At 43.6% G+C, this 15,132-nt stretch overlaps 1 protein-coding gene across 3 annotated transcripts in view; it reads left to right on the top strand.

The window, feature by feature from the left end:
• The window catches only part of LOC123773625 (uncharacterized), a 301,086-nt gene that overhangs the window by 12,163 nt on the left and 273,791 nt on the right, over positions 1–15,132 (top strand). For all 3 annotated transcript variants that reach the window (XM_069312402.1, XM_069312403.1, XM_069312400.1), the window contains exons 2-3: positions 5,452–9,867; positions 10,195–10,242. In XM_069312402.1, the coding sequence (XP_069168503.1) occupies positions 5,518–9,867; positions 10,195–10,242 (4,398 nt within the window). In that variant the 5' untranslated portion in view covers positions 5,452–5,517. The remainder of the gene's footprint in view (positions 1–5,451; positions 9,868–10,194; positions 10,243–15,132) is intronic.

Here is a 15,132-nt window from a genome sequence, read left to right as displayed (position 1 = left end):
CAGCCTCCACCACATTACTTCCTAATTTGTCAACCACTCTGACACTAAAAAAGTTTTTTCTAATATCTCTGTAGTTCATTTGGGCACTCAGTTTCCATCTGTGTCCCCTAGTGCGTGTGTCCCTTGTGTTAAATAGCCTGTCTCTATCTACCCTATCGATTCCCTTGAGAATCTTGAATGTGGTGATCATGTCCCCCCCTAACTCTTCTGTCTTCCAACGAAATGAGGTTTAATTCCCGTAGTCTCTCCTCGTAGCTCATACCTCTCAGTTCGGGTACTAGTCTGGTGGCAAACCTTTGAACCTTTTCCAGTTTAGTCTTATGGTTGACTAGATATGGATTCCATGCTGGAGCCGCATACTCCAGGATTGATCTGATATATGTGGTATATAATGTCCTGAATGATTCCTTACACAAGTTTCTAAATGCCGTTCTTATGTTATCCAACCTGGCATATGCCGCTGATGTTATCCTCTTGATATGAGCTTCAGGGGACAGTTCTGGCGTGATATAAACCCCCAGGTCTTTCTCTCTGACTCTTGAAATATAATTTGAATATGTGTGTGTGTGTGTGTGTGTGTGTGTGTGTGTGTGTGTGTGTGTGTGTGTGTGTGTGTGTGTGTGTGTGATGCCGAGGGCCGAGTTGAGCTGCTCTGACACCTTTGGTTGAAGTTCGTGAACCGAGGCTTCAAGCCAAACAACATTTAACAACACACATTCCATAATCTCCCGCGAAGCCCCGTCGCTATTTTTGCAAATTATTATCAATATTATTCCCCTTTGCTTCGCCTTTATATTCTGCGTTTTCTTTTTCATCTCCGTCTTGTTTAGTTTCATCTTCCATTTCTTGCCCACAAAATTCGGCAATACAAAACTCCATTGCAATAATGTGCCACAGGCAACAGCAAGAACGCTACCGTTGCCTCAAGGAACAACAGCAACTCTACCGTTGACCCAGACAACAGCAACAACACTGCCGGCGTGTCAGGAAGCAGCAACAACTCTGCCGTTGTCTCAGGCAACAGTAAGAGCACTGTTGAAAGGCTTCTCAACCACTAGCGAGGGGCCTCTGTTGCAACACTATCGTCAGAGATGGTGTTCCGCAAAGACTTCGATGATGTTTTGATTAGAAGAGATTGATGAAAATAAACAGATAACCAGACAAGAGAAACGCACATATTTCTGAGAGAGAGAGAGAGAGAGAGAGAGAGAGAGAGAGAGAGAGAGAGAGAGAGAGAGAGAGAGAGAGAGAGAGAGAGAGAGAGAGAGAGAGAGTGAGAGAGAGAGATTAATTAATTTAGGTGTGTTTTTCACAGATTAAAATCACCCCAACACCCACACGAGTGCTTCATCCTATCAAGAGAAGGATCAAATAAACAATTGAGAGATAAAAAAGAAAATGACTGAAACTCGGCGCGCACACACATATACACACTCTCACACACACAGTGTGTTTAATCGAGGTAAACTCAAAAAATTGCATGTAAAAATAGTCGTAAGTGTTAATGTTCACGAAGCCAAGACAAAAGCACACAAGAAACAAGGAACTGGTAAGAGTGAATGACACAAAATATTGAATTAGTTGCAAGGCTTGGAACAAAGCGATGGATGGTCCAGGTGTTCTGTATAACCCCAGGAGGTAACCTGACTTGACCTAACCAAATTTGACCTGACTTGACCTGACCTAACCTAACCTGACCTAACCCAACATAACCCAACCCAACCTAACCTAGTCAGACCTAACCTAACCTAGCCAGTCATAACCTAACCTAACCTAGTCAAACCTAACCTAACCAAGTCAAACCTAACCTAGCCAGTCATAACCTAACCTAACCACTTCTTGGATATATATGAAGGTAGGGGTGGAAGGGGAGGGGGGGGGTCTGAGATGTGATCAATAATGGGCTGTGTTAAAATGTTGCAATGACTCCTGATCAATTTATGCTTTGTTTGGGGAAAATTCTCTTACCTTGGATAGGTCAACAGGTCATTCGTCGCCACATTGAATACAAGACTTCCTACCACAGTGTAGTGATACCAGCCTTTGTGTATGCTAAGTCAGGATTTTTTGTATTAGACCTCTCTCTCTCTCTCTCTCTCTCTCTCTCTCTCTCTCTCTCTCTCTCTCTCTCTCTCTCTCTCTCTCTCTCTCTCTCTCTCTCTCTCTCTCTCTCTCTCTCAGGATGACACAGGTGCAACCTGCTAAATCCTAGAGAATACGATGGTATGCAGGTCTGGTACCATATGTTGTTCTGGCCGCTGTATATGTTGCCTCATTTGGTACTGGAGAAGATGCGCTCCTCACCTGTGAGTAAATCACCAGGCTGCTGCATACCTGGAGCGGGTTCTGGGAGTTCTTCTCCTCCCAGAGCTCGACCTGAGGCCAGGGTGAGTTGGTATGTAGAGGGAATCGCAGTGCACGTGTGTGTGAGTGTACTCACCTAGTTGTGCTTGCGGGGGTTGAGCTCTGGCTCTTTGGTCCCGCCTCTCAACTGTCAATCAACTGGTGTACAGGTTCCTGAGCCTATTGGGTTCTATCATATCTACACTTGAAACTGTGTATGGAGTCAGCCTCCACCACATCACTGACTAGTGCATTCCATCAATTAACTACTCTGACACTGAAAAAGTTATTTCTAATGTCTCTGTGGCTCATTTGGGTACTCAGTTTCCACCTGTGTCCCCTTGTTCGTGTCCCACCAGTGTTAAACAGTTTATATATAACAGTTTATATATATAATGTTTATATATAAGTTTGTAATGTGTGTGTGTGTACTCACCAATTTGTGCTTGCAGGATCGAGCATAGACTCATGTGTGTATCAGTGTGTGAGTATTAGACAATATCTTAAGTTTATAAAATACTCCATAATACGTGAGTCAAAGAGTTCAAGAAAAACGACCTGCCAACAAAAGTCCTAAGCACCAACCAGAGATAACTCTTTATTGCTGACAAAACATTTTTCAAATGAAAAAGCATTTATTTTCCGAGCGACACATTGTGTAGTGTAGAAATTAATCCTTGACCTGGTGCTTACCAAACACACACACATATCCGTCTTTCCCTGAATCAATAATTCCTTGACATAGATACCTCACAGAATGCCTGATAGTTGACGCAACATGCACCATGCTAAATCAAATTAGGTTGCAAGCAACACTAATGTAGTGAAGGAATTACCTGCATCCTCATTATATGACGAAGATTGACATGACGGACGAAGAGTATATCAAAGGAAGATTATATATATATATATATATATATATATATATATATATATATATATATATATATATATATATATATATATATATATATATATGAGGTTTTAAATATATAAATACACAATCGAACTTGTAACAGTTGATATAAATTTGATAAGTTTAGATTCAGGAAAGACCTGGGTAAATACTGGTTTGGAAATTTTGTGACTGATTTATGGAATAAATTTCCGCATAGCATAATAGAAGTTGGATCGACGGATTATTTCAAGCATAGACTAGACAAATATATCAGAGTTTGGGTGGATATAAATAAGTGCACCCTAGGCCAATAGCCCTTCTGCAGTCTCCTTATATTTATTCAGATAAATGTATAGTAAAATATAAGAAAATAGGAAAGGAGAAAGGAACATCTCTCGTAAAATATAAGAAAATAGTAAGGAAAGGAGAAAGGAACATCTCTCGGAGGACAGACTGGTCTAGCGAGGCAGTCAAGCTCACGAATATTTCTGGAGATGACGTGTTTGGCTTCATCATGTATGCTGGAGACGTGTACACTGGAGAGACTATTTGGCGTGTGAGAGAGAATTGGTGAACAAGAGACGGTGCGTATAAAAATGTCTTCCATTATAGCTTGTGTAAAATGGTCGTATTCTTGGCGTTGTAGTTAGCAAGAAGGATCTTATTTGCTCTTGGGTTGAGAGTGTGGCGATGTGGAGTGGGGGGGGGGGTTATACCCATGTTCCCCTGAAGCATCATTAGTGTTGAGGATGTTATACCCATATTGCTCTGAAACATCAAAAGCTGAAGGTGTGCAGCTAAATATATAAATAATCCAACCGATAAGCATAAAATTTAGTACTATAAAATAAATACCAAAAAGTATACCTGCACTACATTATGAAGAAGCACTGAGAGCTTACTTTTCAGTTCTGGACTAATGAAGACTTGCTGGTTGGGCAGTAGGCACTTGTGGTGGCCTTATTAACCTCCTAGATGTTGAACAGCATTAAGCTAAGCATCGAACCAATGTTACTTTAAATCGCTGTGCGATTGACTTGTTCACATTTAGAAGTGTGTACTAGAAGATATAAAATAATATACTTTATAAAAATTATGGGAAAATATGTAAAATACTGCAGAAAGGCCAACACAAGCGATTGGGCTTGTGCAGCCTTGAAAATAAAATAGAAACATCCCAGTAAACATTTAGACGCAGCCACCCGTACACAACGACGAAATGTTTATTTACGAAAACATTCCGCCATAATAAACACGACGCCATGTTACCTAATTCTTCATCCTTTGTTGTTCTTATTCGTGTTAATTGTTCATCATATTTATTCACTTGTCCATTCCAGAGGCGAGAGTATACCTGCATACTTGCAAGTAATCTAATCTTGGGGTTTCGGGAAAGATCAAGTGACCTGCATTCAGAGTGTATGAGTGACCTTGTTACACTGATGAGTGCTGTCGGCTCATTAACAAGGCAAGGGAGACGCTTGGCCATGTTTCCTTACACCTCGACGTCTGTGTGGGTGTGACTAGGTACCGGGGACTTAGCACATTGTTGTGGGTTGTATCCTGGGGGATAGTCAGTGGTTAGCTTAGTGGAGGGAGGGACCTCGATAAGTCTTAACAGGCTTCCTGTCGCTGACAAAGAAAACAAAAGCTAATCGAGTAGTTTGCGTACATGGTGCATCCTGTGGGATGGTCAGCCATGCATGGTGAATCCTGAACGCTGTCCTCATGGCCGTGTGGATATACATGTGCTTGTAAGGTCGAGCTTCAGCTCTTAGAGGCCACCTGTTTGCTTTTACTACGCCTCTCAACCCCCTCCCCCTTCCCTTTGCTTCTTATCATATGAACTCTGAATGGAATTAACCTCATTTACCTCCTGTATCAACTCATTCCACTTGTTCACTGCTCATCTTCACCATACAACGTGAAGTTTGCGTGAGGGTTTTCTTCTCCCGGCGCTACGTGGGAAAATGTTCTCATTAACAGGAGGAGGAAATGCCTTCTCTCCCCGTGTGGTAAATAAGGTACTGCTACCGTAGTTTAAACCCTTAAGTATTAGGAACGAACCTTCTGTCCATATTTCTTAACCTTATATATATATATATATATATATATATATATATATATAAACTCAACAACTTTGGAAGTGCAATGAACTAAACCTGCATCTCGTTCTTATTTTAATTACTCTATTTATTGTTATGTTTCAGATGCGCATTACTTGACTGTCATCATGAAATCAAGAAATTAATATTCTGTGAACCAGAGAAGTGAAAATGACGGAGGTGGTCGCTTGGGCGGACCTCACAATGAGAGACAAAGAGAACATCAACTCCCACAACAACGAAGTGCATTGTTTTAAGTTTAATTCAAAGAAACAAGTTCGCGAGAGAACACGAGTGCTTGGAGTGCACGAGCGTTCGGTCGTTCCTGAAAATGAGTCGCGGACGAATCCGAGTGAAAGAACCGCGCGCAGCGTTCAGACAATTCCCTCCAACGCCCCAAGTGTCCGGACAGCTCGCGGAAGTGTCGCTGAAATTCGCGACAACGATGTGGGTCCAGAGGAGGACGCTGAGCTAAGCTGTGCCGCCGCCGGTCTGAATTACTGTGAGAGATGTGATAGGGGTCCCGTGTGCTGTGTTTACCTGAACAACGAGCCCCAAGGCGGCGGATGCAGCGCCCCCAGGCATCTGGAGGCTGCTGGCGCCAGCGGAGAGGGTGGCGATGGGGAGACTGACAGCTGCCAGCGCCGCGAGGAAAGCGACGACAGTGACGAAACAAGTGTTATTAACTTTTATCTCGGGCAGAGCAACAGCCAGGAAGGCACAGTAGTGGAATACGAGTTCTTCGTTGACGATGACGATGAAGTTGACAATGATTACTGCAACCTCAGATACTGCGGTGAAGATGAGGATAATGATGGCTACGAAGATGAAGATGGTGATAATGATGGTGAAAACTGTGAAGACTTGATCGATTTCGAATATAATGAACATGACTTTGAAGACGAGGAAGAATCTTGTGTAGACGATGTAACGGAGGACATGGAAGCGGGGCACTGGAGCAGGAACCTATTGGGGCCAATTCGCTCCCGACGGTCTATTAGCGACAAATTCTCTCGCTTCCAGGAGCCCCTGGAGGTCATCCTTGAAATGTTGGGAGAAGAAGGTGATGACGAGTCGTCCACTGTCGTCGGGACCGAAATCAACAAGCGTGATGATCCGGATATAAACAATGGAGACGACCTGATGAATTTCTCTAGCAGTGAAGAATACAGTCCGGACAGCATAGAGGAGTACCGCTTAAGGAAATATAAAAGCAGTCCCGAAAATCTTCATCGTATTTCTAGTTCAGAGGACTGGCTTTCAATCCCGGGCTCAGTGCAAGAAACAATGACATTACAGGAAGGAAGATCGTTACAAGACGCAAGATCGTTACAGGACGTCAGGACGTTACAAGAAGCAAGAACGTTACAAGAAACACAGTCGCTACATGAAACCAAACCAGCAAACGAAGCACAGATGCCTCAACAAGACGCTGTCGACTGTAAGATGACGCCAAGGCTTGATGTTCACACCCTTCCGGTAAACAATATCCAGCAGTCTCCTGTCGTGACTCACAAGACCGGAGATGTCTCGAAGCAGTCGACCGAGCCCTCGCTTCCAGGTCCCAGCGGTAAGGAGGAGGATGGAGACAAACTACGGAGTCTCACCTCTGAAATCGAGGCTTACCTGAGAGAGACAACGATGCTTCTGGAGAGTACTAACAGCTACGCCTCCAAGACGGCATCGAGAGGCACTAAGACCTCGGAACAACAACCCAAGGAAGATCCGAACAAGAAAATAAATCGATCATTAATTTCGATGGAAGTTAATGATTCTCGATTGAGAGAGTTGCAAAGCGTCAAGAGTCAATCTCCCAACATTTGTAATGGCATTTCAACACCTTGCAATGTGTGGCCAAGCACCCTGGAAACTTTGTCAGCCACACCAAATGTTAGTGATGCTGCGTTAGACCTGGATAACGAGCTCTCCTGCTTGATTACATCCGTTCAGAAACAGAAACTAGTCGAAACAGAAGCGACAAGATCTCTTCACCCTTCACCTGATGATAAGAATCCCACATTAAGTTCACTAACAGCAAAGACCAGCAAAACTGCGACGGTGCAATCAAAGTCTTCTCTAATTGGTTGGGATGATAAGATAAAGCCCACAGCATCCACCCAAGCTGAGGCGAAGCACACAGAGACTATGAACTGCCATGAGTCTTCACAGAACAACCATAATCCTTCAAAGAACAGCAATGAGACGACAATGAACAGTCATGCATCTCCAAAGAACATCCATGCGAATGCAATGAGCTCTCATAAACCTGCAGTCAGCTCCAGGGTAAGTTTCCAGAGTGTGAGTTGCATCACGGAAGGCATAACCACATCTAAGGAGGTGAGTCAAGCCCCAAAAGTAAGCGAGATGAAGAACGACATCTCTGAAGCGTATACTAAGGAATTCCTGGAAATGGATAACATGACTGAGAGCGGGCATTCTTCAGTAAGGCCGACCCCTACCACGGAAGTCTTGATCTGCATGCAAGCGTGCAAGGGAACGACGGAGAATGGAGTGACGAAAACAATCTGCAAGCCCCAGGAAATGCAGCAGAGCAGCGATTGTCACTTCACAAGGAAAAATGGAGTCAGAAGAGACTGGTTGGCAACATTCAAGGACCTGGAGGAAAGCTTCGACGCCGCCATCAAAAGCAATCTCCCTGATGTTATCAAAAACGATGTCTTGGGTGTTCGCCAGCATGATCACCCAGGTGTTCTCCACATCGTCCAGTCAACTGTTATTCAAAATGTTCATTCGGGTAGACTTAAGAATAATCACCCAAGTGTTATGCAAAAGGATTACTCCTGTGTTTCCCACAATGATATCCCAGATGTTGCGAAATACGATCAGTCTGGTGTTGACGATAAAGACCTCACAGGTATTGCCAAAATCGATCAACCTGATGTTGCCAAAGGCAATTCCAAAGGTGTTACTGAGGGCGATCAATCGAGTGTAACTAAAGACGATTGTTTAGGTGTTTCCAAATATAATCTCCCTGGCAACGAGCCTAATAAGAGTGACACATTTATGAAGAAAAGTCCCCTTAGTGTTCAATCCCTTTCCCAAACTTCCGTCAGGAATAGTTCCTCGAGTGTTCAGTCGGATGTTCAGAAAACGGCATTTGCGAACACGAACATCCTTCATCCTGAGGTTTCCCCTTTGGGTATCGAAGAGAATCCAGTTCGAAGACGGACTCGAAGTCGCTGCCAATCTCCCCCTCCGACAGTGACTTGCTTGGAACACCTCGAGAAACTTTGCAATCGCTTAAGTCTTGAACGCGAACAGTTTACTTCTGAGATGTTGGAATCGGAGGAACTGTCATCAAAAGGAAGAACCGAACATAAATCTAGAACTGAGGACGAAGAAAGGAAACAAACAGTTAAAGGAGAAAAATTATTAGAAACCTCAAGTGTATCAAAGGTCTTTTTGCACGGCAGTGGTGACCGGAATACGGAAACTAACCAGCGTAAAAGTCGTCCATCGATGGGTGTACAGCATTTACAGAAGAACGTCGCTAGGTTTCAGAAGCAATTAGATATCACGCCAAATGCTGGAGATCGCAGTGGTCTGTTCCTTCCCCTTAATAGAATAGTCTATGAAGACAAATCGAAAAGTAGAGAAAACGGACATAGCCCTTGCGTAAAAGAAAACGAAGAAACAAAATGTGCAGTCTTAGGGGAAACCAATGAATTATCTAAGGCAAATTATATTAACACAAAAATAGATGAGATATTTAGTTGCATTGAAAGTGACGCTTCTTTGAGCGCTCCTACTAATGGTACAGAGATACTAATACCAACCAAGGTTTACCCACATAACATGACATTCGAAACAGAGTGTGAAGAAAAAAAAAATCTTCAGGTACAGCTCAACAATATTCTAGGCGATCTGGACTTGATGTACGAGAAACACCAGGAGAAATACACGCAAGCGTCTCCTCCGAAGCTCACCAACTTGCCTCAGCTTTGCAGCGAAAATATTACGCCTCCACAGCCATCAAGGGAGAAAGGTCCGTGCGAGAACGCCGCTTTTCAAGACATTATCAACATCTCTGAAGACCTCAAGCATCTCTGTGCATTCCACATCGGCAGACCCGCGACGGAGGGGTCGTCTGAGCACGCCAGAGCCGAGGGTCAGACCCAAGACGACTTCCCAGGGATCTTCAGTACCGACTGTGTGCCTCCCGGAGCTGTTGCTAAGAAGCCATTGCAAGACAAAGCCTTTCCTGGGTCAGAGGAACACAGGGTCTGGGCCACAGAGGACCCCAAGACCTGGGTCACAACATCGCCCCTCCTCCATCCAGCTTCTTCTAGACAGGAGATACGGAGCGGCAATATTAACCTCCTTGAAGGCCTGAGTGGGTGCAGAGGGAAGACAGAGCTTCCTACAGGAGGTAACTTGAGTGCAATATACCTCTTCTTGTCAAAGCTTCGTGAGGAGAACCTGAGATGCTACCAGGTGACACTCAGGTGTTTGGTGAAGATCATTGCTTTGACGCAAGTGGACTTAAATGTCAACATTAAGGTCAGAGTTTACCTCTTTTTTAGCTTTTATACTTCTTTTAAGTATTGATAATATCTTTGTCAATTCTGTATTCGAATGATACATATCATACTGCTTTTTAATATAAATTTTGTGTTTTATATATAAACTTGTACGAGACGTTAACCGCATTATAAAGATTTATATAATTTTCTCACACTTTTTATGCGTGTATAATTCTCTCTCTCTCTCTCTCTCTCTCTCTCTCTCTCTCTCTCTCTCTCTCTCTCTCTCTGTCTCTCTCTCTCTCTCACCTCAGGAATATGGAAACACCGTCAATCTTTTCACTGGATATTGGACTTCTTTCAGGCGCCGCCGCCCACGAAAGCAGACCATCTTGTCCAGACTGACTCTCAGGTGGGTGTGAACGTCCACTTAAGAATACCATTAACATGTAAATACGTATATACTATTATGTATTTCTTTAGGGCTGTTGGGTTCAGTGTTGGGTATCAATCGAGAGAGGGAGATTAATCCCACTACAATTCCTGACTAAATATGCTATATTAAGCATATATTAAGTATGCTATAGTCATGGAAATTGTTAAGGGCTATGATAAACAGTGTGTATACCCGCCAAACACACACCGAAACTACGACGTTGGTACAACGTTCGAGCAAGTTTTAACACCTCCTAACCAGTTATAACAACCAATATAGCAAGTTGTAACAACGTTCTAATACGTCATAAACACGTTAAGCCAAGATGTAACAACTTTATTTCAAGTTGTAACAAGCGGAAAATAGAGACAGTTTCGGTTTGTGTTTCCAGGGTATACGCCAGAAAACAGAGTATACTAATATATCGCTGGTTTAGGGGTTTAAAATCCCGTCTACGATATAATACTGGCTCGCTAGGTTTTGTTGTTTTATTAAGCTGGGCAGTAAACCAATTAGGTTTATTGACTAACACCCGGGTAGGTATTTGTTGCTTAGCAGAGGCATCTGGTGTAAGGGACTGTGCCCAAACGTCCCGCTCTACCCGGGAATCGCACACGGGACCAATCGGCTGTGAATCGACAGCGCAAAAATTACTGTTGTATAAGAAACTGTGTATATAATATATCTGCATTTTGTCATATGTCCGAAATGAGAACACGAGAATAAATAAGACTGCAGAAGGCCTATGGGCCTACGTGAAGCAACTATATATATATCCACCAAAAACTCATTCATATATTTGTTTAGCCTACACTTGAAACAATCAGGTGCATGTGAGTTACTGGCTTGACAAGGATGTAGCGATTAATCTTCAAACGCACTGTACCTTCCTTATATAACTCTTTCTCTCTCTCTCTCTCTATATATATATAGAGAGAGAGATATATATATATATATATATATATAGATATATATATATATATATATATATATATAATATGTATATATATATATATATATATATATATATATATATAGAGAGAGAGAGAGAGAGAGAGAGAGAGAGAGAGAGAGAGAGAGAGAGAGAGAGAGAGAGAAACAAAATCCCATAAAAATCCAAGAAAATTCTGAGGAAGTCATATAAACATTGTGACTTTTACGTAATCATATTCAGGTAAGGTGACAGTGGGGGTCCCACCCGCTGGTCAACGAACTCTTGCGTTAATTATATTCTCCTCTTGGGGATCCCGCTAGCGATTAGCGCTCGGAGATGTTCTTCTGCGAGACTTCCTTCATTGGTGCATCCTGTGGGGTGCTGTGGGGTGCTGTGGGGTGTTGTGGGGTGTTGTGGGGTGTTGTGGGGTGCTGTGGGGTGCTGTGGGGTGTTGTGGGGGTGTTGTGGGGTGTTGTGGGGGTGTTGTGGGGTGTTGTGGGTGTGTTGTGGGTGTGTTGTGGGGTGTTGTGGGGTGCTGTGGGGTGCTGTGGGGTGTTGTGGGGGTGTTGTGGGGTGTTGTGGGGGTGTTGTGGGGTGTTGTGGGGTGTTGTGGGGGTGTTGTGGGGTGTTGTGGGGTGTTGTGGGGGTGTTGTGGGGTGCTGTGGGGTGTTGTGGGGGTGTTGTGGGGTGTTGTGGGGGTGTTGTGGGGTGTTGTGGGGTGTTGTGGGGTGTTGTGGGGGTGTTGTGGGGTGTTGTGGGGTGTTGTGGGGTGTTGTGGGTGAGTTGTGGGGTGTTGTGGGGGTGTTGTGGGTGTGTTGTGGGGTGTTGTGGGGTGTTGTGGGGGTGTTGTGGGGTGTTGTGGGGTGTTGTGGGGTGTTGTGGGGTGTTGTGGGGGTGTTGTGTACGGTGTGGTGTCGGTGTATGGTATTGACTGTAACATATAGTGTTGCTGTATGGTATACACTGTAATATGTAGTGTCGCGAAAAGGGATGTATATAATTGTCATCTCTCAATCCTCTCCAGCAAAAGGAAAAATGTTTTATCCAATAACAACAAATGCACTTTTCGGACTACAGTTTGAGGCTTGCATGGTCTGCTGCTGTAACTTAGTGTAATTATAACTGAGATTTTCTGCATATTAAAAAATATTCAATCCTAAGAAGTAATTATCAAAAGGAGAACGTTATTTCTTATTCCCTATTTAGTATTATTTAGTACGTAAATGAGCTAAAACTTATTTATTTTTATATGTAATACTTTTTATATATAATACTTTTGTTGTTAAGAATTCACGGTATACTCAGTAATGCATTGTAAGACCTAAGTAGGTGATCTTACTACTTCTAAGTAGTTGATCAATTGGCTCATTGGACATGAGCCAATTGGGTCGTAACAAGCGAGTCATCGAGCCTTTATATGTTCAGTTGCGAAACCTGTACATCTTTCTTTCGATCATGGGGGGGTAAGTCTGTATTTATTAAGCAGTTTACGGGCTTGGAAACGAGCGAGGTCGTTCTTGACAAACAACCTCGTATATAGCCCTTCAGTGTTCACGAGTCGTTTAATCAATCGAGATAAGATGTAGAGGTTTCGTAAATGGGCACTTAGACGTGCTTGTCGAGTCCTGGGCCTGGTGATTCGTGCGGTTGTCAGGTATTATGATTCTTGACTCGCTGGAGCTCGAGCGAGAGCAATGAATACACACAACCAGCCCACATAAACAATGGAGACACGCTTGTTAATCCACCAAACGACCTTGTTTATGAATGAAAAACGCTTCACATACGCGACGCACAACCTTGGAACACTGGAACATTTCTCGAGCAACGCCTCGTTCACGCCCGCTGCTCGAATCCCACCTCTAAAAATGCTTCCTCCACGTTCCTCCACAAAAACCATAATACCCAACAGAGCCAAGGTTAAGCCACACTATTCAGCACATTCTAGTGTGAAATAATATTAACCTTATATATGAGAAAATATCAATTACGAAGGCGCAGCGGGTCAGTATTGGCGAATGAATCTTAGAGGTGAGGATTCGGACGGGCCAGCCTAGCCTGAGGACAGGTAGAAGGCGTAGAGCGGGTCGCGCGCATAAACAAGCCTCAGTATGGCGAGGGAACTCGTCCATGGTGGTGGTGCTTCTGTGTCTGTGTGTGTGGCGCTGCGTCCCGTCCACCCACCTCTCTCCCCGCGCGGTCCAACAACGCCGAAATAAAAAGGCCTTTACCCCATCAGTGGAATAGTGTCTTCACCGGAACGTCACAGGCAGGAATTATAAGCTGGCGTTACATGAATCATTTAGTTGCAAAGTGTCTACAACAAAGATGAGTGATTTAAGTGGTGGTTTTGTAGTGATTTAAGCGCGAGTGAGTGGTGTAGTGAAGCCAGACGCCATGTCTGGGTACACGCAGGACACGGGGGAGTGTATGGGTGTCGGAGACCTGGTAGGGGGGACGCTCTTCATCCGCGTTGGGTCGCCTTCTTCTTCTTCGGCAGCCTCGAACGACGTCTCGGGCCTGGCGTACACCACCTTCGAGGGAGACGAGATAGACTCCGAGGACGAGGTAAGGTTACGTGATGCAAGTTGATCCTCTTATAGATAAATTTTGTGGGTGGGGGAATTGTGGTTATAGTTTGACATGGTTGTGGGTTTGATGTGGTTGTAGTTTGATATGGTTGTAGGTTTGACATGGTTGTGGGTTTGATGTGGTTATAGTTTGATGTGGCTGGTGTACGTACTCACCTACTTGTACTCGCCTATTTGTGCCGGCAGGGTCGAGCTCTAGCTCTTAGAACCCGGTTTTCTTGCCATTGGTTGTCTAATTGAAAGGTTAAGTCCACAGGGACTTAAAGTAGTCCCCGTGGCGGAGTAGTAATATACTCGTCTGGTGTTTCGCGAGCGGCATTGCATTTGGACAAACCGGAAAACGTTTTGTATTTATGCTTTCTAATAAAACCTACCCTAACCACCCTTGGCCTATTACACGCAATCTGAGGCCCTATATAGTTTATATATGTACTATAAAAGCCCTAGGAATATTTAAGTTTGGTGTCTAGCCTTATTGGTTTCCGGACTCTTGTAAAGTGAATAGTACCAATTTTGACTATCTAATTGTCCATGACGCCAATATATATGTACGTAGTTTCACATTGATACAAAAAGTACAATAAAACAGGAGGATCGCTTGATGTGTGTTATCTACGATTTTTTTGCGAACTTAGATACATTTTCATTGGCGACTTTTTCGATTAAATACGGGACTGGCATATGTATATTGATGAGGCTGTTATATGTATATTTAAGTGGTGCTGAAGTACCAATGAAGTATCGGTATTACCAAATTATAATAGCATATATTTATTTATGATATATATATATATATATATATAATCAGATATATATATCCATCTTAACCTTTCTATATCCATTTTAATCCTACAACATAATTATCCCGATACAGTTCCTTGAACAGATGGCAATGTTGATGTGTCATAACTAGGTGAATATTTACACTGAAGTCTGTAAGCTGGGTTATGGTGGACCCCAAGCCGCCGCCCGCTCGGGATCCTGCCGGAGATTTCAACAGAGCAGTAGAGAGTAATCTTTTTTGCCACTCTAAGACACTCTCTGGCGTCCCCTGTGGGAAGGGCTGTGGTCTAACCACTCTGTTGTCGTCCCCAGGGCGTGACGACACCTTTGGTTGTAATAGTGAGGAAGGACCCTTGGCTTCTAGTGAAGAGAATATATGGCATATCGAGGGAGCCTTGTAGGCTGGCTCTTGTCCTATATATAGGCGATGAGTCACAATAACGTGGCTGAAGAATGTTGACCAGACCACACACTAGAAAGTGAAGGGACGACGACGTTTCGGTCCGTCCTGGACCATTCTCAAGTCGATTGTCGTCGAAACGAGTCGAAACGTCAATC

This window comes from Procambarus clarkii, chromosome 72, assembly GCF_040958095.1.
Source record: "Procambarus clarkii isolate CNS0578487 chromosome 72, FALCON_Pclarkii_2.0, whole genome shotgun sequence".
Taxonomy (NCBI): Eukaryota; Metazoa; Arthropoda; class Malacostraca; order Decapoda; family Cambaridae; genus Procambarus; species Procambarus clarkii.
The sequence above is the reverse complement of the archived record's forward strand: the minus strand, read 5'-3'. Positions and strand labels throughout refer to the sequence as shown.